Here is a 25,008-nt window from a genome sequence, read left to right as displayed (position 1 = left end):
GTGAGCTCGTCCTGACATATATATAGCCAAGCTTCAGCACACTGACACGCACTGCCTTAAGACTGTATGCTATCCTCTTGAAGAAACCACATCTCTTTAACTGCAAATTTCCCCTAATCACTGTATGCTATAATACTACTGAAAGTAGGAATTTATCAGTCTCTAGCTTCATGTATCCGTTAATTGTTTCAGCTCTGCAATTACACCTGTATCCATCCCATCAGCCGGTGATTTCGGCAAAGGCTGCTCGTTCTCCAGCCCAACTCTTTTAAGCTGCTCCATCAGAAGGCTCACCCTGCTAGTATTTCTCAAGTTACAGGGACAGTTAGACAAGGTGAATGTGTCCTTTGTATATCTTGAATCAGCAGTGTTATGAAATGTTCTGCAACACCAGACACTTGGAGCAAAGTGAAAGAACAAGCTTTAGTTCCTGAAGCTGCACATGTAGGTGGGGGTGCGTGTTCCTAAGCAGCTCTGCTCACTAAGTGAATTAAAGTTCCTTTGCTTTGTTTTTCAGAACCAAAGAAAATGGCTTTGACAGAGAGCCTTTGCACTCAGAGCATCCAAGCAAGCGGCCCTGCACTATTAGCCCAGGCCAGCGGTACAGTCCAAATAATGGCTTATCTTATCAGCCCAATGGTCTGCCTCATCCCACCCCACCTCCACCTCAGCATTATCGTTTGGATGATATGGCCATTGCCCACCACTACAGGGACTCATACAGACACCCCAATCACAGGGACCTCAGGGACAGAAACAGACCTATGGGTAAGGCATGTTGATTTTCTGCATTGTTTTTTTTTTTTAGGTTTCTCTTTTCCTTGTAATTGTATTCTGTATTGTGAACGGGGGGGGGGGGGGTTCTGCTTAAATATACCTGCCATTCAGATGTAGCCTTTATAACTGTTTGTCCATCTAGCTGCTTCTAATGGCCTTATTTCAGATTCATATTTGTAAAAGTGGATTGAATTGTGTCTTTACTACACTCTAAAGCAAGAGAGTCAGAAGGAGGAGGAACCCGTGCTTTCACAGCTGCGTAGATGACATGGACACTCAGGTGTCTGGCGGGCAAGGATAGGTAGAGCCTTTTATTTTTCTTCTAATGCCACATTTGTGAGGATAACAACATCCATATAGCTTAATTTCAGCTTAGACTAGAGGAAAGCTATTAGTCTTTGGAGAAGCGTTTTCGTGTGTGACATCCCAAGGGTGCGGTGCAGCATGGGGATGTCTGCAGAGGGTGCAAACAGCAGAAGCACCAGCCACACCTCGCACACCACATTTTGGTTTAATGGGGTGTCTGATGCTCTTGGATTTGCCTGGCTTGCTTCACATCTGCATTTACTATTCTACCTTGTTTTAAACAAATCTTCAATAAAAGAGGAACATTTACAAATATTCAGCATCTGTATAGAGGAGGCTAAACAGAGCAAGTGTCAGTTCCTCTTGAGTGTTGATAATAAATACTGGCTTGGTTGTATCATGTTGTCAGCTGCTCTGATATATGTGCTACATTTTAACCACATGTTGTTTAAACATCTGTGAAGGGATGAACCCTTAATGATGCTCTGTTGACATCGTAGTAATTACTGCATTTAGTGAAATAACATTGAGTTTATACTAATATTTTTTCAACTCTCTGAAGTACAGCTAGTATTCGATACACTGAGTTACCAAATAATTGTCTTGCTGACTTCTTCAAGTAGTGCAAACGAAAAAATATACATTGTATTATATGTTATATAATTGTATATAGTCAGAAAGGGTTATGTCCATTTTTGAGAGATCATCTTGCAATCTACAGAACTTGCAGAATTGAAGACATTAAATTGAGTAAAACAGTAGCATCTTGTGTGGGGAAAAGTGCTAAAGAGAACTTAGAGCAAAGTTTTTAAGCAGCCATTAATTTTGTGGTGGCATTCCTGATACTAGACCAGGTAATGTATGATGATATATTTGTCTGATAGGCTCTTTTTTCTCCCCTTCCCCACCACCAGAGGATTCCCAACATTGTAAAGATGATTTGCTCCTTTTTGGCAGGGTTGCATGGCACACGTCAAGAAGAAATGATTGATCACAGGCTAACAGACAGAGAATGGGCAGAAGAGTGGAAACACCTTGACCATGTAAGGGCTAAATGTACTCTTACCTATATAATTGTCTGAAAGGAGCCCTTCTAAGATAGGAATTTCAAATTTTTCTTTTAAAACAAATCTGAATCCCAGGACAAGTTTAGAAAGCGTTGGTGATTAAATCAGAGGGCTTAACATTCCCTGTTAGGTAGCTCATACCGGGCTTTGCTGTTAAGTGCCTCTTGCAGTATCCTAATTATTACAGGCTGCCAAAAGAGGAATGGACTTGATTCTATAAACTCTGGATCTGGGACACATTGGATTTGTTCTTTGAATTTATTAGCTCTTACAACATTTGTAGGCATCAGCTCTGGACCAGATCTCCTGGTCTCTGTGGTGCCATGTGATACTAGTGGTGGGACTACACTGTTCAGTCTTTTCCTCCTTGTCTTCGCTGTATCCCCCAGAAATCTGTAACTGTACAGTTTAGGATCACCAGTTAAACAGGAAGGGATTGTCATTCTTAAAAGAAGACTAGAATTTTTCAGCTGTATTTGAAAATACAGGGAGAGACTCCTTCATTATTAAAACCCAGGCACTCAGCACATTAATGCTTTCTTTTCTTTTTTTCTGTCAGTTTATGAATAAAATGCTCTTTTTTGTTTCTCTTCTCCATCCACCACTGTGAATAGCTGTTAAACTGTATAATGGACATGGTGGAAAAAACTAGGCGATCTCTCACTGTACTACGGCGATGTCAAGAAGCAGACCGTGAGGAGCTTAATTACTGGATACGGCGGTACAGTGATGCAGAAGATTTAAAAAAAGGCGGTAACAGCAGCAGTAGTCATTCCAGACAGCAGAGTCCAGTGAATCCAGATCCAGTTACATTAGGTACAGTATCCTCATTAAAAATTGTTTACCAGTCCTCTTTCAGCTCAGCCAAATGCTAGATGAAGTTTGTATTTGCTCTTCTGATTCTTCTTCCATGATAGCGATGAAATATTCCTCTCTTCTGACTACTGAATTAACTATAACTCTTATGCCCTAATAGTCATGTTTACATGTGGAATAGTTTGGGGTTTTGGGTGATGCTTGGTGATTTGCTTTCCATTCAGCAACGTCTGAGAGTGGTGGGACGGGCGGATAGACTGTCATGTAGGGATGGCAGAGCAGTGAGATATGCACTGACTCTCCGTCCCTTGCGTCTCCCTCCCTTGCCTGCTTGATTAAGGAAATCTGTAGGTGCTTCTGGATTGTTAGCACTGTGAAAACAAGGGCTTTCACCTTCTCAAATCCAATGACTTAACTTGGAAATTGTCTTTCTAAGGAAATGAAGGGAGATAGAAAGATAGGGCCACTACTTAGCTGTACTTGGTTTCCGTATAAGAAAGAAGCAACATCTGGGATGCCCACAGCCATGCACACATGATCCTCCTAGGTCCGCGTCCACTGCTGCAGCTCACACAGGTGTGTGTGCGCTAGTTTGGGTACTGCTTGCTGGGTAGTTACACGGAGCCACTCAGAGCGCAGCTCAAGCTGCAAAGCCCACTTACAAGGAGCAGACCAAGCAGTTGGACTTCCACCTCCTGCAGACCGTCACAGTCACAGTCGCGTGATACCTCGCACAACTACTCCAAGAAGACTCTGCTATATAAAGCCAAGCTTTTATTTTGTGGGCTTTCTGTAATTTATTAGTATGTTGGCCTGCTTCTACCCCATCCCCTCACTTTTATGGCAGATGTGGTAAAGAAGCAGATCTTGGTGATGCCTTTTTATTGTTCTCTACTCTTTTGAAGAGAACAGCAAACTATGATTGCTTGTCTAATATTTATATTTAAAAAAATAAATTGTCTAGATCAAATGCCATCTACTCAGTCATCATAAACTGTGGTCACTAGTAGAACTGCATGTGTGTGTTACTTTGCAACTATATTTTATTTAAAGTTGTGTTTTCCTTTTGCCCGTAAGAATAACTTATTAAATCTAAAACTTAATTAATTGCAAATAGAAAAACAGAAAAACATATCTAATGCCTTCTCCATCTTCTTCTTGGTAGATGTCTAGACTTACCACTGTAGTATTTAGTGCCTCTTGATAACAAACAACCTTTTTTGTGTGTGTGTCAAATGATCTGGGCCAATAGCTCTATAGATTAGCTTCAGTCGGTGAAAGGAAGGGTTATGGAAATGCTGTTCCCAACTTCACTAATAAGTCTAGTCCTTAGAGGAGCCCTTCTCAGAAAGAAGCATTCAGGTAATGGCTTGTACAAATAGTGTTAAGTGTAATGTAAAGAAAGACTTATAAACATGGCATCTGAAACGTTGATCACATCTGCAGCTTCGGGAAGAACACTTGTGAGGAAGCCCCTAGATCAAAGGCAGTGGCACCCTTCTCTAGTAAAGCTAAGATGCAAAAAGAGCCAGGCCATGGTGCTTGTAAGTATAGTTAGTAGGTAAAAAAAACCAAAAGGAAACTGAGTTTTTGTAAGTTCCCCAAAGAAACTGGAACTTGACATTCATCAAAACTTTCTAGATAATAGTACAATCCATGAAAAATAGTCACAACAAGAGCAACAGAAGATAAAATGAAGATCAAACATACAATTAGATCCCTATATTATCATTTTGTTTGTGTATTTGTCAAGGTGAATTCTTGGGAACGGCAAAGTCTGCTTGCTTAAAAAGACACTTAGACATTATATGGCATAGGCTTTGACATTGGACACACCAGTCACCTCTGCAGTACTATGGGTAGAACTGAACTGGTTGGAGTGAGTCCATTTCAATTTTAACACGTCCATTTTGGTTATTTGTCTTTAAAAACTACTTCCGAGACTCATGGACATGAAACTTGGATCACTTCAGTGATGTAGCATCCACGTCAATCTTAAATATTGATAAGAAGTGCTTTTATGTCTCATTAAGGCAGAAAATATTTACTTCAGAGTCTATAGAAAGGTAATCCTTATGTTTCCTCAAATCTTGTAGTAATCTAGTTAACAAAATGAAAACTTCTAACATTCAGAGGTATAATAAAAATTGAAGCAGTGTCTGTGAGCTTTGAGAAGCTTTTTTGTTTAGGGCTTTTTATTTTAGGTTTGAAGTGAGGAGGAAGGGGCTGAAAAAAATCCTCCAATATTTTAATTAAAGTGCCACAACATGTAAATATTGGTTTTTTGCTGCAGGGATTCTAAATGTCAGTGATTCCCCTTTGTCCTTTTTTTTTTTTTTTTTTTTTTTTTTGTTATTAAACGAGGTAATCCACCCTTTATATCCATCTTGTCATCTCCACTAGCAAGAGGAAAAAAAAGGAGGCTATATGGCTACATTGTTTATGCCTTTGTTTCTTTTTCTTTATGATTAAAATATTATCACTGAGATGGTAAGTTCTTACTATAAACATTATGCCATGGTCTTCATAGATAGCTCTCACTGAAAAACTCTGAGCTGAGATTTAGCATCAATAGTTTGTGTCCAAAAGAAACGGAAGAAAATTCTGGTTGTCATTTTGAACCAGTAGACCTCTTTTTCTGCCAAAGATTTTTGTGCTTCTTTTAATTTGACATCCCTGTAAATCACGTTGAGCTTGACAGTTTGCAGTATCTGATCAATATTTTTCTGTTGATATTTTTAATTAAGAAATCAAATTAAATACTTGATCATTCATTTTAATGCAGTGTAATCCAATACACGCATTAGCCAGCTACAACATGTTACAAGCTCTTATTATTCTCTGAGAGTGTGTTGAAGGTAAGATGGGTCCATTCTTTTCAGTCTGAATAATACATGTTTATGAAAGTCTAGAAATGACTCAGGCTTTATATATATTCACTTGATGAACTGTGATGGTCTATGAAGTGAATAATACATCATCAGACTCCTCCATTTCTGCTGAAGAATTTCAGTACTACGTACTGCAGCAGGACTGCAACTTTCATCCTAATAATGAATAATTACACATATCAGACATTGTATACTGAAATACACACAGTCAGATAAATTAAAGATGAGGGTTCTTCAGCATCGTGGGTTATAAACAAGATCTATAACCTTATTGAGTGCAGCTGTGGCTCTAGATAAGTGGTGTAGGCACACATCAGGTCTGCAGCGATGTTGATATTTTGTGTCTGTTGAATTTATCTGAATGGAAATCTTACAAAATAGAGTTTGAAATCTCCAACTGAAGTGTGCCAGTACCTGCAGGATTTGCCCCAGGAAGCCAGGATTCTCAGAAGTGTATGAGTTTGTCAAAAACACATAGGCTAGCCATTTCTTAATACATTTTTAAATGTTAACCCCCACAGAGCTAGTTTATGTTTTATCAAAGGTTGTTCACCCTCGTCCTTTCAGTGCCAGCCAGGGCATTCCTGCCAATACATGTCTATTCATGCTGTGATTATAAAATCTTTCCTTTGCCATTTGCAGATAATCAGCATTGCTGTGATATGCACGATATTCTCAACATGAGCTAACAGGAATGCTGTGAATACCACAGTAACATCTATAACTTGTAATTCTAGAAAGTAAAGCCCCTGTTAATACTGGTCACTGATGATATTAAGTATTGCTCTTAATCCACTCGTTGCACGGGAGGTTTGGGCTGGATTGTGGTGTACTGAATTGCATGCTGTTAGAAAGGGCTACAGCTGCAGAAACATTGCACATTTGTATTCTCAGTACTCGGTTCTGACTTGGTCTTGGCTGAGGATGATTTGGTAATATACTACCTGTGCAGTTTTCCTTTTCTTATTCTTTTTAAATGAGAAGACAACTATATTTTTAATGCAATATCACATGTGTTCAAGGAGTGCTGTAATAGCCACAAAAATGTATTAGAGGGCAAAGAAGGGCAAAGATATACATAAAAATACTTGAAACTCATGCCCCCCCCAACAAGGTTAGCAAGGTAGTCTCATTCAGTATTACACTTCTTCAGATTTGAATCTATGTATTTCATTAATTGGAGTGGCACACTTTTGAGCTTGACTTTTACAAACAAGGCAGTGAATGTATGTGATATTTGTTGCTCTGAGAAGTTTTCTGTTTGTTGTCTGTGTCCCACCAATGGTGTTACATTTATTATAGGGTAGAATGAAGCAAAACTTGTATATGACATATGAAAAGCATATAAATACATACAAAAGCATATATATTTCATATATGAAATAATCCATAATTCAGGGCTGGTTATATGCAGCTTTTATTATTTTTGAGCCCTAATGTTCACTATGGCGTATAGGATATTGTTGTCACTGCCAGTATTTTCATAAATACAAAAAATTCTAAAAGATCCTCAAGAGATCAGCTGTTCATCTGCGTTTCTTAATATTTTGTTGTTATAGGCTTGGATGTCATTGTCCAGTGATACTCCATTCTTTTGTATTGTCAACCCATCTTCTGTTCTCTCTTTCCAAATATGGATTAGGCTTTTTGACAGTTTTGAACACATCTTTTCCTTTTAAGTCTTTCTATTCTGTTTTCTTGCGTTTGGTCCTTATTATCATGTGAGAGTTCATATCCTTTATTTGGTCCTAGCTTTTTGTCTCATTTTCACTTCCCAGACCCATATTTATTTCTGCTCTTACAACTCTCCACGTCTCTCTCTTTCAGTACTTTCAGCACCTATTCTCTTTAAGACTACCAAAAATAATCAGTCTACAAGATATTTGTACTCATTAAACTGCAGAAACCTGGTTGATCAATTAACTGTCAATGATTCTTATGGCTGAATGCGTTCTTGAAATAAATACACCAGGGCCCATATGGAGCCCAGCACCATATTGTGACAAGAGGATTTTTTTTGGTGAATGTTTTCTTTCTTATTAAAAAAATATATCCAGGATAGACTAAAAATAGTACTTTTTCTATATATTTTACAAAATAATACATTATGTTGTTCCCTGCTGTTCAGTACAATGTGAGGGCTGAAACCGAGACCAATTTTTGTGTCTTTTCCTCATGTGTATTCTTATGTCCTAGTCCAACAACTTTCTTGCTGAAAAGTTTATTCACATTAAAATCAGAAAACAGAAAATTCCCCAAACATTTTTTATTTCAAAATCTATTGTATTTTTACTTCATTTAAGTTCTTCACAGACAAGTACTGATTACTCTCATGTATATATGCTTTTTATTTTCCTTTTGGGGCTTTTTCATCTGGTTCAGTAGGAGCCAGACTGATTATCAACAAGTGCTTTCAAACCTCCCTTGCCATGAATTTCAAGTAAATTCAGTAGTGTACATCCCATTGTTCTGCATAATAACATTGTTGCATTTCACCGTTAACAAACCTTTGTATTATGTCTGACACGTAATGCCTTTTCTGTTATCCTTTTCTGTATGAGCTGCATTGTCACTTCAGGTTATTCCTAATTTTGTCTGATTTAATTCAGTTTTCTTCCAGGCAGAATTTACTTTGACTTCTAGGTGCTGCAGTCAGTCAGTTAATACAACGCATTTTCCTCATTGTGGCTTTTTGCAGTTGGTTTTACATTTAGTATTTTAGGGACTTCACTCAATTGTGTTATTTTTGTTTTGAGTTTGCTAGATGTCCAAGTTAAGATCTTATGTGTTTTAGTTTTAGTAAGCAAGTTCTGTGATTCTTAACCTGAAAGACACCTTACCTTAAAAACAATAGTAATAGAAGACTTACATTCTCTGGTCATGTCCTGTAGTTTAGCCCCGAAAAGAAGATTATTTGCATGGACTCATCACCACTGACTAAACAATAGCCATGTTAATAATATTTTTCTTGCTTAGAAAATATGGTTTTTATTATCTTCATAAGTGCTTCTTGTCTTGTTTTTGTGCACCATTCCAAACTATGGGAAAGTCTCACAAGCTCTTGATTTAATTCTTCTTGCAGAGGATCTCATTCCTCATGTAAATAATTTGTGGTTGGAATAAGAGCTTGATTGATGTTTATGTTTTGGAAATTTTAACAATTAGCTGGCAATCTGGTCATTTATGTCATTGAATTCCATTTTTGGAAAGTCATGTGTACCAAAAAATCAGCTTCACATCTCTTTATTTTTAATACTCAGTACCACAGTAAAGGGCTTAAATCAATGTTATGATCCCCTTGCAGTAGGTGGTACCTTAAATAGCAGACAGGAAAACTCGAAAGTATAAGACATGAACGCAACAAACCCCTTGTTTTGCCACATTTGGAGTCGGGTTGGGTCTTTTCCTTCAGGTATTGCAGGAAGAGCACATGAGAGTGTTTTAATTTTTCGCCTTTATTTTTCCTGAGGTTTCAAGCAATGTTTTCTGCTGCTGCCTCTGTCCCTGACTGAACTGGCACTGTGCCCATAAGTCTAAAAACCTCCAAGGGATGAGAGAAGTGTACATAGTGATACTTGTCGTCTCCAGAATCATATAAGCCAAGTGAAACTGCAAATTTTCCCATTTTCAGCATCAGGTCTGAAGTCCTCTATCAAGTCAATTAAACCAATGTAAATAGTTAGCTGTTTTGCAGAATCTTGCACACACCCCCACCATCATTTTACGCTCGAGAGGTGTGAAATTCTGCTTACAAAAATCCATTTTATTTTCATCCCATACTTTAGTGACAAACAGAAGCTGGGGAAATCCACTCAGCTGCCTGTCAGATGGGAAGATTCAGTCCACCCCGTCGGTGTCTGCAGATTCATGTGCTAGAAACTGCATCTGCAAAACAGTGCGCAGGGATTGGGATTCCCTGCTCTCTGGGTAGCTGAAATGGCCCGTCATTTCCACCTTTGTTAGCTGTCTGTGATATTGAATGTCGTCTTTTACATGTATTTAAGTTTCTGTAGCCTACTGTATATAAACAGTATTGCATGCATATGTATGGTGGTGTAAAAAAATGATTTGCAAAACCTAATGATTCAACCTTTTTATTAAAAATACTACTTTTTGACCATGTTAGCAAATAATAGCTTTAAGATGAATGTATTTACTAAAAATTAGTATTCAAAGCATGGCATATGTACTTTTGTTATGTCTCAAACTCAGACATCAAACGGGATGTTTAATTTCTAGCAACATCTCTAAAAAGATTCAAAGCTTACCTCTAATGTAATAAATCAAGTTATTTTATTTTGACAATTGAATTCTGTCACACAGGCAATAGTAATCATGGCATTGAAGTTACCTTTATGTGTTTTGTTTTGTTTTGTTTTAATTTCCTCTCTATTACTTTGAAAAATAGTTAATCAGTTTTTAAAGTGTATTTGGAAGGAGCAACTTTTCATCTGCTGAGAATCTGTATGCTAAATTTCAGGCCAAAGTGAATTTTCTTTCTGTATTGTCTGATCTTGTGTCTTTGAAGTCCGTGTGGAAGGGATCTTGCTGATTTCAGAGCTCTTAGGCTCAGGCCCAGAGGTTAAACCCTGTAAAAAAGAGGAGGGGGGGGGGAGCTGTCAAAATGTGATTGAAATATATGGCTGAATTACGAGCTTCAGCTCCAGTGAGGTTGTTTGGCAGCGTATGTATTTAGGGGCTTAACCTAAAGTTAAAGGTCCTGTTTTTCAAACTCGTGCAGCTGCAGTTACCAACATGGGCTCAGATACAGGAAAGTGTAGCTCTGAACATAGAGAAACACCCCTTTCTTTTTCTGTGGACAGCTTATTTGATCACTGGAATGACATGTTGGCTTTTATCTCCGCTCATCAGTAGCCATTCTGCTTTCACAGAGCAGAAGTGCCAAACCCGGACTGTTGCCCTCTTTCTTTTTCCTTTTCATAAACATAATGACAAAGGATGAAGCACGTCACTCCCTCAGTTGGTCTTGCAAAGCCAGCCTTAAAAGCATGGAAACTGTCATATAGAGTTGACTTGAAATGCTGTAAAATAAAAATAAAGCAAACTAGTTTCAGCTTGGCTTAAGATGAGACATTTGAGTCCTAAACATTGATCTGGTCTGTGACGTTTTTGAGCGATGGCCATAGCATCCGTTTTAGTTTGAGTAAAGAAAAACTTAATGTGATTTTTTTGTCTGAGCAATAAGTAAAGGGAAGAGGTATTTCTCTAAGTCTTGTTCTCAACAAGCAAGCATTGCTTATGATGCTCTTTCTTTCTCCCTCCGCACCCCCTCCTCCTGCAGAATCGCATCGGGAATTCCTTCACAGGCCTGCATCTGGATACGTGCCAGAGGAGATCTGGAAGAAAGCTGGTAAGACTGTTTAAAAACACCAGCTTAGTCTTCTGGCAGCTGTGTGCAGTTGTTAATGCACTGATGTGAGGAATGGCGGGGGGGGGGGGGAGAAAAGGGAAAAAAAGGGCTTACTAGTAACAAGAAGAAATTGTGTTTAATAATCTTAAACTGGAACTGGTTGGGACATGAAATAATCTTTATAATAGAATCATCTGCTGCTACAGTTAGGAGGATATCAGCACTTCCATTAAGGACCCCTATTTTCAGGGGTTATAATGGTTTCAGACTGAAACTTGATATGCTAAAGTTTCAGTCTGGTAGCAATTTTAAAAAAAAAGTTTGTGTGGGGATTTTTTTTTTTTAAGGTTCTTACCTATTTAAGGTAAGAATTCCCAAAGGAGGGGCAAACCCCTAAGTATACGTGTTAAAGAAAAACCTTCAGCTATGCAATGTAACCATTCTTAATTTTAAAAAGATTTTGTGCCTGTCAGCCCCCAGTGAAGTCTGTGTTCATAAACCCACAAAATTTTCAATGAAGTAAGCAAGATTGCATCTCTGCAGCTGCTCTGGGTGGTTGCATGGGTATTGACAGCATCTTCCTCGAGCTTGGAAAGCACCATGGGCAGACGTTGTGGTTGTGCAGAGTTTTCTTCAGCACTTTGAAGCTCTGCCTGAGCACAGGAGTTTCCTGGCAAGGATCCCATTGCAGTGCTGGAGCTAAACCTTTGCTCTTTTGACATTGATACCAGAGCTTCCTTGTTTTCAGAGGGGCCAGGAGGTAGCTCTTGAACTCCAGCAAGGTAGTTGAGCTTCTATATATACACTCATACACCCCACCCCCACCCCCACCTTTTCAACACCTGTATAACCATGAAGTCTACAGCAGCTGTCTGAGCAGGAGTTAATGATTAAATGGCAAATATGCAGCAGTTCTGATGCTTTCTGATCAAGTCTCCTGTAACTGCTTGCTGCTTTTTGGTGTATTTTAAACTAGATACAGAGCATTCGTGTAAAAATGTTATGCTGTCATATCTTTGCATCAGACAAGTAGTTGTGGGTTTTGTGTGATGTGGGTTTATTATGTGAAGTCTACATTTGCCAATATGTTAATTAATATTTTTGGAACTACTGTGTCTTCTATGAAAAATAACAAAATGATCTACATATTTTTCTTTTGTCCGAGGAAAGTGTAGCCTTTGTAACTCAATGCCCGAAAGTATTTTTATAGTTTGTTTTGCTGTATTTATGTTAACATCTTAAATGACAAATAAGAAAAAAATATGCGGTGCCAGGGAATCTCAGTAAGAGAAGCATTATTCAGTTGAATTTCAGTAACTTTATTTCTCTTGCAAAACCTAGGTTTTGATGTAGTTTGGCATATCGGGTCATTTATGACTCCTCGATGCAGTACAATAAAAGAAAAAAAGTTTCTTTGTGAGCTAGCAACACAAGTTAATGGAAGCTTTTGGCTTGAATTATAAAATTGAATGTGCATTCACATTGCTTATCTCCACAAACGGTAGTGTACAGGAGCTGTGACATGTCATCTTGTGAACGTATATGTCATCAGTTCCTTTGAAACGAAGTTTTTCCTTTGGTCCCATTTCCAGTCTCTATTTTCATGCTGATGTGGGTTTAAATCAGATTCCTTTTATTAACTGAACATGCCTGTGAATTGGAGAATAAAAAAAGCCTGACTCACTACAGGATACATACCTGTATCTGTTACTAAGAGTAGTAAAACATCAGAAAGCATACTGCTTTTCATAAATCATGGGCCTTCATTTTCAGGAGGGTGCACTAAAGTTGGAGGTCTCCACAATTTCATAATCAGTTCAAGGCAGTAAAGGTGCAATTCAGCTCTGTAAGAATAGGTCTCTAGTGTCATTTGAGATGGTCCATAGTTTCCTGGCTGGGCTGCAACTGCCAGTCAAGAAGGCTGCAAATCTCTCACAAGTCATTTCTGCTGGCTCAGTGTGGGTATCTTGGTACCTCAAATGTCCACAAAGACCAATGTGTAAACATCTGAATCAAGTATGAAAGTCTGACTGGGATGCTGAATCCATTGAACTGAAAGAATTTGGCATCAAAATGGTAAATAAGCAGCCTCAAAAGCATGTGAAAAAGGGATTCACTTTAAGCTTTTGGAGATTGATAGACTCCAGCGTAATTCTTGAAATATTCCAAGTTAAGTACATGCTTTTGTGATTGTTGGAGCAAGCACATGGTATGCAGCACCTTGTGAATTAAAGCCATGTGAGCCCAATTCATTTTCATACATCAGTAGAAAGGAGTCATCAGTGCCCTGATTCAGCTCATTGAATTGTGGATATGGAGTTGAAGAGTCCAAGCCACGTTCTTGGTGTCCCTCAGTAGTCAAGAGAGAGACAGGCACGTGAAGAGGATCAGTCAGATGATAGGTTGGGTGACTTGCTCTCTGAAAATACCTATTTCTCTTTATTAAATACTGAGGGGATCCCAGGGCCACAGTGGGCTGCTGCCTTAGCTTCTTTCTGTGTCACGAGGAACCCATCTTCCAGCCATCCCCTGTCACCTAGCAAGGCCTACTGTTCATGGCAATCCAGATGGAAGCGCTGGAGTCACCAAGCAGGTGTGGAATGACCATACTTTCTCACACAAAGACAATAAGGCCCCTGCACGTTCTCCAGGGTAGTCCTGAGAAAGAGGTGGTGCGTTTTGGGGTATGCGACTGAGATAACTCATGTCACCAATGGCCAACGGCCTTCTTTGCCAGGGTCAGCCTGAGAGTGAGATGATGCAAAATGTCGTGGTGGCACAGGACTGCACCCCTGCCCACCCCCGTTCTCTTCTCATCATGTGGACCGAATGTGCCCATGATGTGAGGGAGGTGACGAGGAGCTGGCTGGTGAATCAATCATCACGTTGGGTTCTATACAGCAGTGAATGATGAGCTGAGTACCTCTCCTGAGTCAGCTCCAAGGACCTCTGATCACGCTGAGTAACGCCTATTCCACACAGGCTGTTTGTTCCCTGGAGCTTCTCTCATGAGTTAGCGCTGCTCAAAGGGAAGGAAGATTTCAGTTGCATTCCTAAAATGACAGAGTGAATTTATGCCAAGGATGCTTAGCATTAGTGGGAAAATGGAGGATGCAGATACATGCATCTTAGATACTTGGTTTTAAAAACTTCTGGATTTATGTTTTCTGATATTGGAGTCTAATCACTCTTCCTTTCTCTGGAAATGCAGAGAAAAGAAGAGTGCTGGTATCATTCTTGGTCTTCATAGCTCAGCGCTGTCAAGGCAAATAAAATCTCCCTTCACTGTCACCCATAACTTTTCCTGCACAGATACTACAGTTTTTATTGTTACCTGAAACTATGAAGCCTGCATTCTATGTCTATAAAATACCTGTAGGTAGTGAAAACATTTATTTTGAGTAGATGTGCAGAAAATCAGTGATATAAAATTTTGTCTAGTTTATTTGGGTGTTCATGAGTTCATGATAAATGGAAATAATGGTGGTGCATTGTGACCAAAAACCCCAACATATTTTAACTATTTGTTTTCACACTTAGTATAGCACAACACAAATTCTGTTGTCACAGTTAATGGAAATACTAAAGTCCAATCCATAGTTTATGCCAATTAAAGAGTATCAGTCAGGCATATGGCCTTTTAGCATCTTCACACTCTCAGAAGCTTTGCAAAAAAACTTACGCAGCATAGAAGTTAGAATATAAGGCTCAATTTCAATATTTGGGCTGAAAAGAAGTAGATTATGTAGGATGAAAAACTATAAAATTAGAAGTCTGTAAAATGTTGGAGTATTTTGTTTGTTTTATGTAATAGTTTAAACTGGTATTTCTAACCACTGCAAACACCTCAACGTAAAACTAAATTTATATGATGTAATGAAAGTGCATTATGCCATACAAAGATAATTTCTATTCGTAGCAAATACCAGCAAGAATACAGATTTTCTTAAAAGAAATCCACTTCGTTAGTAACTGCAGTTCATAGACACAAAACGTCTGTATTTAAGTTGCCTCATTTTTATGAAAATGGTAATAAAATTGCATCTGTATGTTTGCCTGTGTATATTTCTTTTCTCACGATCAGTGAATGTTTGCAGTTGGTAATAAATATTCAAGCACCTTGCAAATGTCCTACCAATTCCCTTTGCTGATCTGTGTGCGCCTGTGGGACTAGAATAGGAATGCATAATTTAAATATAAATTGCCTGATTTGCATATAGAATTAGTCTAGCTGCAGCTTTGATCGTAAGCAAAAATTATTGTCCTGTATTGCCACTTAGATAGAATTTTAATTCACCTTGAATATTCAAAGTAAATTAAGCCTTGGCTGTATGGTTGAAGGGTATGATTTTTTCCTCTCCTGAGGCTTTCCCCTAAACAACATTTATGGTAGGGTAATATAAGGGCATATTTTCAGCCTCATAAAAATAAAGGCATAAGTTTTATCTCTAAGTTCCCCCCACCCCCCAACTTCAGTTGAAACACCTCTTGCAGACATGCACGTGCGTTCACACACACACACAGAGTAATAGAACTCTTCTTTCATTTTAATTAATTCCATTTTAGTCAGTACGTGGCTTGAAGTTAAGTCTTTATTTCAATTTGCTTAATAACTGACAATGGAGACTTCACGTAGTCTTTTTTTTTAAATAACAAGTGCAGGGCTATGAGACATAACTCAAGAGAGTTATTGACTTAGTATCTGTATGTAAGAGTTTGGTCTATGTACATGTGCATGCACACAAATGCATGGGCTAAATACATGGACTAAAACTCAAACCCGTAACACAGTTGTAATACTTAGATTTTAATCTACAGGAAAACATTTCTATAGAATTCTATGTTTTTAATTAAACAGAACATTTAATTTAGGTGGTTTTTAAGTGGATGAAACAATTAAGTGCAAACACTTGAATGAAACATGTCATAATTAGTTTTAATAGAGTGTTAATTGGTACTAGGTTTGCCAAGTTAATAATTACTGCTTATTAAATTTTCAATTAATCATTGTCATTTTGCTTTGAATAAAGATGAAAATTAGATAAACTAATTCAGGGGGAGGATGGTTTCCTTGTTAATTAGAGCAGTTAATTAAAAAAAAAAAAAGAAATTACTTGTTTTAGTTGTCAATTAAAAGACTGTTCATTAGTAAAATCTTTGCACTCTTCCTGCATCAAAACCCAAATAACTAATTTGTGACAATCCATGTTTTCCGGAATAAAAGATATGATGGTAGCATATACCGAAGAAACGGCTGATACTGACTTAGTTATTTTACAAGAAGCGTGAAGGTTTGAATTCAATGAAGCGGTGTGCCCCTGCTCAGTGTTAATTGTGCACTGAAACCTTGCTGGCTGTGGTGTGCTCTAGAGCTCTGCGGAGCCAGGAAGTCAAGTCTTCACAGTGTAAACATGGGTTTGAAGGAGAGATCAAGAGGTCAAATGAATGTTCATAAACAAATTTTAATTTTGGCTCGTAAAATTATATGTCCAGGAAAAGATATTAGACCAGCGATTTAAGTTTTTTAAATAAGCTCTTGGGGGTTTTTTAACTTCATATATTTATTCGTTAACGTATGGGGGAAAAATTTGTTAATGACTATAAATCCTGTCTTAATTTCCAGAGCTTAAAGACACATTTTTGAAAAAGTCTGTAATATTATATCTTAAATAGTAGTTCTTGCCAAACATATTCATAAGTCTGGTGTGCTGCAAAACCAATTTTCCAAGTAAAATGTTCAAAAAGGTCACAAAAATAACGCGCCAGAGATCTGAAATGTCTGTACTTAAAGAAGTACTGAGTGTGAATCAGAATAGCAGGAATTGTCGCAAGTGTTGGAGGCTTTGGTGATGGGGCGGTAAAGAAGCACCTGGGTGGTCTTGAAGAGTCTTGAGAAACCAGGTTCCTCTGCGCCCTTCTCCTCAAAATATAAAGACTCTCAATATCATAGAGTATCTGCGGCATTTCGTGCATCAGTTCTGTGTCGCCCTGCGCCAACGTCCTGTGCTGACGAGGATTTCTGCCCTCCTTTGTAGAGGAAGCTGTCAACGAAGTAAAGCGTCAGGCGATGGCCGAGTTGCAGAAGGCAGTGTCGGAGGCAGAGCGGAAAGCTCACGACATGATCACTTCAGAGAGAGCCAAGATGGAGCGCACTGTTGCCGAAGCCAAGCGCCAGGCTGCAGAGGATGCACTAGCTGTTATCAATCAGCAGGAGGATTCAAGCGAGGTAAGGTCTTTGCTGGGCGGGCATCACCTGTGGCTGCAAACCAGAGGTGTAACTGAGCTAGCTTTAATCTGGCACAAGCTATTCCTGTGACGCGGGAGTATCGGTGCCCGCTATTAACTGTTTGCCCAGTTGCTTTGGACGCGTATGTGAGGCACATGCGGAGCTCCAAATTCTTCTTGGCTGTGTTGTAATCGGAGCCCGAAATAGCTAGTGAACTTGAGTTGTGTTCTCACCTTTTAACTGCTGTTCAGGGTTACATACAATGCACGCATTTCTGTTCTAATTTAGCTTTCAAGTAGCTTTATTTTAAAGCTCTTCAAACTGCCATATTGAATAGATAACAAGATTGCTCAGTGGAAAATATTTCACACTGAAATCTGATTGAAACAAAGAAATGATTCATTTAAGAGATTGTAGAGCAAGGTGGCTAAAAGCTTGTCTGGGGAGGTTTCGGATGTAGAAGTGATGAGCAAAAGATGATGATTCCTGTAGGACAGAATGTGAATGTAGATTTCCAAGTGTTTCCTTATTTTGAATGTGCCGCTTTGGCTGCAAGGAATATTTGAGAGTGAAGGAGTGGGCAAACAGTGTTTGGAAGGAAGAAAAATAGACTGAAAAGAGAACAAAGAGTAAAACAAGAATAAGTATGTTAAGCCTTGATTTACTTTCAGACCTGAGAGTGGAAGCCTTGAATTGCTGCAGTACGGGACGTCCAGCAGCACGACTAGCTGGAAGCTGGGAGAGAAAGAGCAGCGTGTGTTTGACCAGCGTTGCAGCAGTCTAGATAGCAATTAAATTTTACGTCCGTTAGAGAAAAACAACGTCCTAAGTTAAAACTGCCCTTAAAAACAGACATGACAAAGAAGTGACATCAGTTAAAAGTTATTTCCATATAATCTTCATCCCTCAAGGCCACTGAAATGAAAGAACATTACTTTCATGAAGTATTTATTGTTCTTGTACTAAGATCTTGGCTGTAGTAAAACCACTTTTCAATATAAATTCTAAATGGCAGGGAGTTAGAAAAAAGATTAGATAGCAGTACCTGTTGTGTGGGGACATCTCTTTGTGTATGCTAGTGTCAAAGCACTTTTCATGGGCTGGATGGGCAGTGTTGTAGAAGAGTCACTTAAGTTGAAAGATGCAGATGAGCTAGCTGCAGCATGCTGAGAAAACTGGCAAAAATCACGAGCAGATAAATCAGTGGCATGCTGCAGTATGCATCCATAATTTGAGGGAGCGTAAGATTTTAATTCATACCAGGCTTCTCTGGAGATGAAAGACCATTGTGGGATCACTGAATGCCCAGAGTTTCTCCTTAATGTGTAGCAGATGAATAACAAGGAGACAAAAGGAATTGATTTTCAGCATCTGAAAGTTTCTCAGGAAGAAAGGGACTACGGGAAGTGTACATACCCTTTAAGTACTAACTGTTCCATTGTAGATTAAATGAGACATAAATTCAATTTATTGGCATTTTGTATCTGAGATACTCGAGGACATTTTTCCTGCACTATGTTCACAGAGAGGGCGTTTGTCTGACTTAGCATCATTAAAGAGCTGTCATTTTCTGTGTGTATATGTACAAGAGACTTCTATTGTTAAAAACAAAATTCCAAAGGTAAATGCCTTTGGAGGAAGCAGCAAATTAAATCTGTTTAGTGAACTGATATAGTGTAGGCAGGACAGAGGAAGTACTCATGTGCCAATACACACAGCCCATTCTTCCACAAGCAAATGTGCATCCAAAGGAACGTGTAGAGAGTTTGTGTGCTGTAATTAACTCCTGAGCAGTCATAGCTCTGGAAAAACCTGTATAACAACAGACATCTTTACTTCTTCTCCAGCAGAATTGCTTACAAGGTTGTCTACTTCTTGGAAACAGGACTTTAAAAAAAGGCAAATAATTCTTTTAATTGCATTCTAATGAAATGTGGCTCATAAGGTTTCGGATGTTCTCAGGGCTGTGCATCCTCAGGGAGAATACAAGCCTCCTGGACTTAGAAATGAAGTCTAGTGTCCTGGTCCTGCAGCTTTCACCCCTGTGGTCATGAGTGACACATCGGGGTGGCTGTTTTGAGGTGAAGAATGGAAGTTTTAGTAAACCTGCAGAGAGAACTCAAAGTTTGCTCAGTTTGTGTTTACAGGTGCTTGATTAATTGTGAAGGAAGATGACAGTGATACTTATTTGAGAGTTAGATGTGTCTGTTTAGTTTTTATAATTAGTTCCTCTTCGGCTTCTAATTATGCCAGACTCTAAACATTTAGGGCAGTGCTTCTCACAATTACCTGTTAACTCCGCTGTCCCCCTTTTTTTTTTTTTTTTTTTTTTTTTTGGATAACTCCTGTAAAAATGGACCACGCTTTTCCGTCATCTTTGAGGACATAAGATCAGTTTGCCAGTGTTTGAAAAGCATTTCTTTGAAGATGAGACCTTGTGTTGAGGAATAAAACTTCACATTTGCTTTGGTGCTCATTATCTCTCAATCTCTCTGTGAACATTCCTCCTCATTTGTCTAGGTTGTAAGTCTCCATAAACTTCTCTCTGTTTACAACTTTCAGCAGAATGCTTCCAGCAATGCAGATTCCTGTGTACTAAAAGCACTGGAGTAATATTTCCAGGGCTAGAATATTTCCAGTTCCAAATATGAGAAGGCTGAAGAGCAGCTTCTGCAGTCTTCCAGGTCTAGAGGAAGGCTGAGCATCACTCCTCGTTGCTTATCCTTGGCAGGACGTTACGCCAAGGCCTGCAAGAGAGCTCAGTATAGGCTGCTATATAATCTCCATGCAGTTCCTGACAGAGAATATTTCTCCCACGGGTGTAATTTGTTCTTTTGGCTGTTGAAACGATGAATGGAGATGGGAATTTGGCACCAGATTTCTAATGTATCAGATATAATTTTCGTCTGATATGGCCACTCCCTGTCTATTGGCAAGGTTTCTCCCTTACAGCTCTTCATTTGTTATTCAGTAAAATGCATCCTGAACCTAGCTGGGGCTTCTTGAAGCTGCTCTGGTGTGAGAACTTTGTGGCATGATTTTTATTGCAGTCTTCTCCAGACCTCAAAGTGATAACAAGTACTAAGACTCAAGATTTTTGTAATTATTATAATTTTAAGATAATATGTAGTTTCCTCATCCAAGACCTTTCAGAGATCTCACAAAGAGAAGTAGATTGATTTTTTTGATCTTTGTTGTTGTGGTGGTGGTTTTTTGTGGGGGTTTTTTTCTGTTTTTGTTTGGGGTTTTTTTGTGGTTTGTTTTGCTTTGTTTTTAACCCAGAAAAAGTAGCATCCTTGAGTGCAAGATTGTCTGCAAGAAAACAGTGAAGTAGGGCATGTTGAGCTGACTGGAGCAAAATAAAGGGAGCCGAAGACAGTGAGAGGACTAATAGGGGAGGTGTGATATTTGAAGCATCTTGACTTTTAAGAAGTGGTCTGCAATATTTTGAGAATTACCACATTACACAGTATAGTTTTAATTTCTGACCCTGACACGATCCCTTGTTAAACTATTGTTCTTTGCTTATGTTTGAATTGTTCAATATGATTTAACTCGCAGTGCCACTGCTTCAGTGTTTGTACATTTACTTTCTAAAGATTTCCATAGTTTCTCAGGATAAGCCGTTGTGACTGTTACTCTAATGAGAGATTTGTTGAAGATCAGCTAACAGAGCACACTGCTGTTGGAAAGCAAAAGGACAAGAGAAGGCCTACCTGTCAGCATGGCTGTTCCTGAACCACAAATTATTTCTTTACCAGTTCCTTACAGTTGGCTTGACAAAAGATGACCCATTCATCAGTAGTTGAATTGGCTGAGTACAGAAACATGTGTGAGCAGCCTACTCTTTAATGACTGCCGTGCTTTCTTTGGCTGCAATGTACTGTTGTGCAAATCAATTTTAATAGTAAGGGCGAACAGCTTAGCAAAGAAACTGGCTGCCCAGATTGTAGGGGGAAAAAAAATAATCATCAAAACATCTGTCTTTCTGCTCTGGTATAAAATGCCACTGAAAAATCTGACACTTGGTGTTCTTCCTCACTTTTGAGTAGGGTGGGGGCTGGGGAAGGAACACAAATGTTTCAGTTCTCTCTACTTAAAGCAGATGCTGACATCTGCTCAGATAAAACAAGTATGTAACTGGTCCAACACTGCTTTTAAGAGATGTGCAATGTTAGGGCTTGTTTATATTGCAGCAGTTTATGTTGTATGTGAACATCACACCTGACATTTTGAAGACAGCTGGGTTCAATCTCTGCTGACCAATCCACTGAGACCAGGACTGTGCCAGCAAACCTGATTCTGAGCATCAGATGCTGTGATTCAGGCAAGCCTAGTTTTTAGGCTGATATTAAATTTAATACCTATGTCAGCTAATGTTTAATTTTTTGGCTGGGCATCTCTTAGAAAGTAGCACATCATCCCCTGCAGTGGTGGGTGGTACAGAGGCACCAGAGGCATGTGTTCTGCGCAGGATCAGTCCAGATGTGATGTGAATGTTGGCACTGCCCCAGATTGCTAAGCTAAGCCTGGCTAGCCAGCTTGCACGTCTCTTCTGTATGCTTCTCCCCACTTCTGTTTTCAGGATTTAGCTTCTCTCATGCTGACTTGTATGAACATAGATGTACTTCACACAATAAACAGTGGCTTGGGCAAGCATGGAGTTTTCAGTAATAGCTGTAACTTTACTAGAAGCATCTAAAGTTTTGAATATCTTTGTATGGAGTGCTGCATTTTGATGCAGCATGGGAATTTCCAAAGTACCAATGTGTTTCCCTTGCTAACAGGTCTTGGATAGAATTCATATACAACTTTGCTGTTTTTTTTACACTGGTGTTGAGTGGCTCATACAGCCCTTGTTTACACCACTGTGGTTTCAGTGATTTCTAGATGTTCTTTTTTCTTGGGGTTAGCAGTGATAGCGTTTTGAATGCCATGGACATTGCAGAACCAGGAAAAAATTGGGTTCTTCATGCCCATCCATGCTTCCTTTCCTGGTAAACTGGGGAAATCCAGAATTTATCAAAGATGACAGAGCAGTGTTTGACACTGTATTACAGCATTTTAGAGTTCATCATCTCTTTGACATGTCACAGTCCATTTGGGTTTTTTTCTTCTTTAAGCAAGCTCTACACTGAGTCTCAGCTGGAGGCGTCAGAGGAAAGCAAATACTCAATTGTGGTTGAATATGTCAAAGATGAAAGCCATGGGATGGGCAAAATTATTGACAAGTATGTGTCCTAGTACTGGAGACCACAGAAATGGAGACCATTTGTTTTTAAGAATTTTCATGATGGCAAACAGAAGTTTCTGAGTTCTGTTGTTTGAAGATGGAAGCTTAAGTGCATGAGAATTAAGAGTGTGACCTAAGATAAGGCTCTGACCTAAGACTGATGTTCCTTGTCAGTTAAAAGAAGAGGATGAAATATGATCGGTGGCATAAATTCGGAGCAAGATTCCCATCTGGTGTAATTTAGCCCAATTTCATTGAATTAATCCATTTTCAAGGGACTGAAGTTAAATTGAATTACGTAGTCTGAGCATCTGGCCTTTTGTATAACCTCACTGTTTCACAGGAAAATCAATGCAGAGTTAAACTGTAATCCAGTCCTCCTCGTAGTTTTAGCTACATCTGGAACTCTATAAAGCAGAAGCTGGAAGTGCACTGTACTAGGGCACTACCTAAAGACAGAGAAGATAGACCAGGAGAGGCTTTGAGAGGCCTCCTACTCCCTTTCCCAATGCATGATCAACTCTAGATGTATCATTACTGTAAGATAACTTCTTTTCCTGTGCTTTAGTGATGGAGATTCTCCAGCGCCTCCAGGCAATTTGTGCCTGTCCTTAAAAAGAGATTTCTCGTAACATCTCTTTCCAGTTATTTTTGCAGCTGTTTGATCCTGTTACTTCTCCTGGTCATCCGTGTAGACATGGTCATTGACCATTTCACTGCAGTAGCCTCCAAGATGTTTGGGTTCTACCGTCCCCTCTCAGGCTACCATCTCTCCTTAGGTTTAACAGTCTGAGTTCGTTCAGTCTCTTCTCATAGCTTGTGTTTGTTGTACTTCTGATTATTCTGTCTGCCTTTCTCTGGGTTCTTCCCAAGTCTTATTTGTCTTACTTGATCTGCTGTATTTGAAGTGTGTCATCCCAGCCTGGACAGTACTCCAGGCTGGGTCTTGCAAGTGCTAGGAGATGCAGAGTCTTAAATCAGGTGTAAAGCAGTCCACAGTTGTGCTCATACACCCTTGTGTGATGAGTGCCACCTTGTCACCAACATGACATTGTGGTCCCCTGTTATCCGAGATGCTGTCTACATGGTTCAGCCAGGATGCCCCATTTTGCTGGTACCTGCCAGAGCTTCCCAGGAGGGAAGTTACCTTGAGCATGCTTAATCCCGTAGTGAGCTCAGGCTCTGTCCGTGCTATCTGAATCAAATGGAAATAGGTGAGCAGAGGCATATGAAGCACAGCCCAGGCTATTAGGTGGCATCTTGAGCCTGGCTTTTCTTCAGTAGAATTTGGGCTCTGGAGGTATCAGCCAGCAGTGTGAAGAGAAAGCATCTGTTGCCAAAGGTTGCGGTGCTGGAGCCTGATCTTTACTGCTGTTTTTCACAACTTGCACGTGGGAAGGAGCAATGAGTGGCCTCAATGGTGAGGGCCATGCAGGACAGGAGTTCTGCATGTCAAATCCAGCTACTATCGCAATGCAAGCTCCCCATGGCATGTGTGCTTGTTTATGCTAATTTGCACTGTAGTAATTTATAAATGCAGTGAGTTGTTGCATAAATGTGAGCTGTAAAATTTATTTTGAAATTCTTGTATTTTATGTGCTTTTATTCCCACAATTACACTAAAGCTGTAATGACCTGTTAAATTAGAAATAATAAGTCCAATGGACAAAATCACATACCAGACAATGTAGGACACATTAAGTAATCATGTAAGGAGCCAGTTTAGAGCTTTGTCACTTCATTAAAATCTTGCACTTATGCCTCACTTTTCATGTTCTGTACAAGCTGATAGTTAATTGATGACTGTTTTATAAGAAAGTTGAACCAATACTGTTAAAATTAAATGACTGTTTTCTGACATCAGTACAGATCTTGTGGTAAGATAATGCAGTATCGTACGGTGGCTCTGGTCACGTCTGGCGACAGTTCTGTCTCTGCAGATAGGCCTTCCCCAAAAAGGAAGCAAAATGAAGATTCCCCAGAAGTTGGCCTAATTAAAGAGATATTTGAGTAGAAAAAGTTTGACATCCTTGTAACAATTCCAGCACAATTAAAGCATGCACTTCAGTGTTGCAATCAGATATGCACAAGGGAGGGATTCCTGCACCTGGGCAGGTGCTGGCTGACTTCAGCTGTGGGGAAAAGTGTCTTTTCAGAAAAGTCTGCATGGGGAGGTTTTTTACATGTGTATTTGTTTTCAAATGAGAGGATACAGGGAAATACGGGCCAAACCCAGGGCTGACAATTTAGTTGGAATCAGATAGCTAGGAGGTCAGCAGGCATAGCAGTAGGTGGAAATTCTGTGCGAGTACAGTTGGAAC

General features: G+C 39.3%; 1 protein-coding gene across 7 annotated transcripts in view; it reads left to right on the top strand.

The window, feature by feature from the left end:
- The window catches only part of RUNX1T1 (RUNX1 partner transcriptional co-repressor 1), a 117,069-nt gene that overhangs the window by 86,354 nt on the left and 5,707 nt on the right, over positions 1-25,008 (top strand). For all 7 annotated transcript variants that reach the window (XM_069779650.1, XM_069779654.1, XM_069779656.1 and 4 more), the window contains 5 exons: positions 518-768; positions 2,041-2,126; positions 2,765-2,966; positions 11,160-11,228; positions 17,264-17,454. In XM_069779650.1, coding sequence (XP_069635751.1) covers positions 518-768; positions 2,041-2,126; positions 2,765-2,966; positions 11,160-11,228; positions 17,264-17,454 — 799 coding nt within the window. The remainder of the gene's footprint in view (positions 1-517; positions 769-2,040; positions 2,127-2,764; positions 2,967-11,159; positions 11,229-17,263; positions 17,455-25,008) is intronic.

This window comes from Haliaeetus albicilla, chromosome 3 (genome assembly GCF_947461875.1).
Source record: "Haliaeetus albicilla chromosome 3, bHalAlb1.1, whole genome shotgun sequence".
Lineage (NCBI taxonomy): Eukaryota > Metazoa > Chordata > Aves > Accipitriformes > Accipitridae > Haliaeetus > Haliaeetus albicilla.
The sequence above is the reverse complement of the archived record's forward strand: the minus strand, read 5'-3'. Positions and strand labels throughout refer to the sequence as shown.